Source organism: Cynara cardunculus, assembly GCF_001531365.2.
Source record: "Cynara cardunculus var. scolymus isolate 2C chromosome LG 11, CcrdV1, whole genome shotgun sequence".
Lineage (NCBI taxonomy): Eukaryota > Viridiplantae > Streptophyta > Magnoliopsida > Asterales > Asteraceae > Cynara > Cynara cardunculus.
Genome location: NC_037538.1, coordinates 2,910,376 through 2,913,847, shown reverse-complemented (window position 1 = coordinate 2,913,847; position 3,472 = coordinate 2,910,376). Strand labels below are relative to the sequence as shown.

The window sequence follows — 3,472 nt, the reverse complement described above, 5'->3', positions numbered from 1 at the left end:
TTTTGATTGTATATTAAATATTTTAGATTTAAATGTAAAAACAACATGAAAACTAATCACATTCATCCGTCACTTGGAAAGAAAAAGGTAGCACGGAATAAAGGAAAGAGCAAGATGGTGGTTTTTGTTGTTCCCGCRAAGCGAGGATGATTCGACCAACGAATGAAATGGGTCAACTTTTTGTCTTCTCTTCGGCCAAAAACTTTTTCTCGTTGGTCGAGCTTTCGACAAAAAAAAACGAAACGTATTCTCTTATCTAAGCTTATTCCCTGTGCGTTAGCTCCCCCCATGGTAGATGGTTCAGCCATGCCCGGTACCACGAAATGATTGAGAACTACGACGGGGTCGAAATACATTTGGTTCTTTGTCTTCAATAAGGAGGGCGCACCGCAAGGAGGGTCCTTTTAAGTGGATGACTGTTGGGCTGTCGGAGGGGTACTTCTTTGACTTATTTGAGAAAAAGAACTTGAAAATCATTTTAATTAAGACTACGAAACATACAATTTCATGTGGTCCAATTCCAATCCATTTTTATAATTTTGGGCTGGGCTTCTTAGATACATCAAATGGGCCTTCACACAAGCCCATTTACAGAATTTTAGAACTACGAAAACGATTTTTACCGTCATCAAAAACAACTTATTAAACATTATATCATGATCGAGATACGGTCATTCATCATCTCTCGACTCAATAAATCAAAAAAGAGTATATGCTCCTTAGTCCTCATACATGGTCCAAATCGTTTCTTGAATTTTTTTTAATAGATTTTTGAAAAACACTGGTCTTGAACGTTAGTTATAAGACGTTCACATTTTTATTTATTTTGTTCATTTAATATTTTATATAATTATGTTTTTTGATATTTAAGATACAATTTAAATACGATATGATAGAATGCAACAATAGCTTTTGGGCTAAGTTAGGAAGCACCCCACCTTTGATATGATACCTTGTGTTTTTCCTGCCTTCTTAAGTAAACTACAACCTGTCTTTCATCATTCACATGGCCCTCTTTGTTTTTGCTACTCCAACCACTAAACACATTACACACCTCCCTCAATTCTTCTGTGTTTATCCAATATTTTATGTTATCAGTCATTTTGGTGTAATTTTGAGTTATTTGAGATCGATTAGATAAACTAGTTCTGAAGGCTTCGGAATATGAGAATTATGTTCAGAGCTTTTGAGCATTCTGGATCCGATGTTTCTGAGCTTTGTGCCTCTGAACTCGAAGCTTCAAACTCAGAGCTTATGAGCCAGTTGTAATTGTTGTGAAGTTACGTTTTAACTGTCTAACCGTTGATCTCTTGTATAAATATGTAAAGCATGGAACCTGGGTATACATAAGGACTCAATTTTACGGCTTTTAGAATCCCAGTATGCAATTCGTGATATTGTGATACCTAAAGCTAATAACAAAGGAATTCGTGTATTTGGAAAACGAACATTACGCGATCCAAGTGATTTTTTAGTTTGTATATGATGAAAAACCCTCAACTTGTAACGCACTAATCTTTCAAGAAATCAAATGCCACATACCTTTCCGATCTTGTAACTTCAAGAATCTTTATAATTCTAGTTTTACTTAGTATTGCACACGAAACCCATAAGATAAAACGTTAAGAAACCTGAATAAGTGAATTTATAGATCGTTAACTCGAGTCCCAATTATCAAACATAATCCGTAACAATAAGCACTTTTTGAGGTCTTAATTGCATGATCAAATTTAAATTTATGAGTTGAAGAGATGGTGATATATATAATGGGATTGAAGGTGCCACCTTAACTATAATTGTAACATACCACCAACTCAAATTGTAACCCTTTCAACTAAAACAACCACATCCCACCAAACCATTATATCTCTTCACCCCCATAAAACCCCTCTTTGCTACAAACCCTCATCATCCCCATCCCATAATTTCAAGATTTCAAGATTTCACCTTTCTTTTTCTTTAAAAAAATGGCCACCCATTCTCAGTTATCACCCACCATCAGATTCTTACTACCACTACTCATCCTGCAATGCATCACCACCACCCTTGCTCAAGCTCCGGCTCCGGCACCGGCTGGCCCCACCAACATTACCAAGATTCTTGAAAAAGCCGGCCAATTCACCACCCTCATCCGCCTCTTTGGCATGACTCAAGTGGGTAATCAAATCAATACACAACTAAATAATTCCAATCAGGGAATGACTGTATTTGCTCCCACCGACAATGCTTTCTCCGGTCTCAAAGCCGGAACCCTAAACTCTCTTTCCGATCAACAGAAAGTGGAGTTGTTACAGTTTCATGTTGTCCCAAATTTCCTTTCTACTTCACAGTTTCAAACCATTAGTAATCCGCTTAGAACACAGGCCGGAGATAGCGCCAGCAATAAGTTTCCGTTAAATATTACCACCTCCGGCAACCAAGTGAATGTGACCACTGGCGTTGTGGATGCGACGGTGGCGAATACGATCTACACCGATGGTACTCTTGCAGTGTATCAGGTGGACAAAGTGTTGTTACCCATGAGCTTGTTTGGTCCACAGTCTCCTGCTCCGGCACCGGAGCCTGTGAAAAAGAAGAAATCCGGCAGCGATGACGAAACTCCGGCAACCGATGACGGTAGTGCCAGCGCCGATGCTTCTGGTGCCGTTAGTTTTGGCGCTCACTTGCATGGCTTGATCGTGGGATCCATAGAAGCGATTGCGTTCATCGGAATGTTTTATTTGTGAAAATAGACGGTCACGATGATGACAGATCGGATATGCGGGTGGGCCCAGTTTTTGAATTTATTCTTTGGAGGGCAATTATAGAGTGCGATGCTTGCTTTTTTGAATTATTACAACCTATGTCATCTGTGCCATCCATTTTGTTACTGTACTTGGGTACGTTCGATTAATTGAATTTTATATACTTTTTGGTTTTACATTTTCGGTTTGAAAATACTTGTATGTGTATTTTGAATAGAATTAAAGTCGAAAAGATTTATAATTTCAAATATATTAACCGTTATATAAATTATCATTCTCCATAAAATTGAACGAAATCTGTTTCGTTGGTTTTTCCATTAAGTTTTGTATGTATAAAATTGTCTGTGTGAAATAATCTGTCTGTATAGATTTAAAATGTTTTGTTTAAGATGATTTTTTCATTGACGGAATGAACGTGTTTTTTAATTTGGAAAGACAAGGTTGGAAAAAACTTGACTTTCTGCTAAAACCCTCCCTGCAATTTTACCCAATAATCTACTTTTTATATCATTAAGCCACATCCTAACAGTCGTGTACAACTGGTCAAATAAGAAGTAACTCGCATTAAGCCCATTAAGCCGTTAACAAACAAACCATTAATCATCACTACAAAAAGCAGACTATTATTGATAGACATGACAACGGGTACGGGGATTATCATCCCGTCCCCGGTCAAATCTCTAGCAATCTCCGGTCAAAACCTGGTAAAACCCCGGTCAATCCCCATA

General features: G+C 37.8%; 1 protein-coding gene across 1 annotated transcript; it reads left to right on the top strand.

Moving 5' to 3' along the window:
- The first annotated feature begins 1,917 nt into the window (after positions 1 to 1,917).
- LOC112521588 (fasciclin-like arabinogalactan protein 11) lies at positions 1,918 to 2,922 on the top strand. The gene has a single exon (XM_025130531.1). The coding sequence runs from the start codon at positions 1,968 to 1,970 to the stop codon at positions 2,724 to 2,726; it is 759 nt and encodes a 252-aa protein (XP_024986299.1). The 5' UTR covers positions 1,918 to 1,967; the 3' UTR covers positions 2,727 to 2,922.
- Positions 2,923 to 3,472: the final 550 nt, after the last annotated feature.

Coding starts and splice junctions, on each gene's coding strand:
- LOC112521588 (XM_025130531.1), top strand. CDS start 1,968: ATGGCCACCCATTCTCAGTTATCACCCACCATCAGATTCTTACTACCA.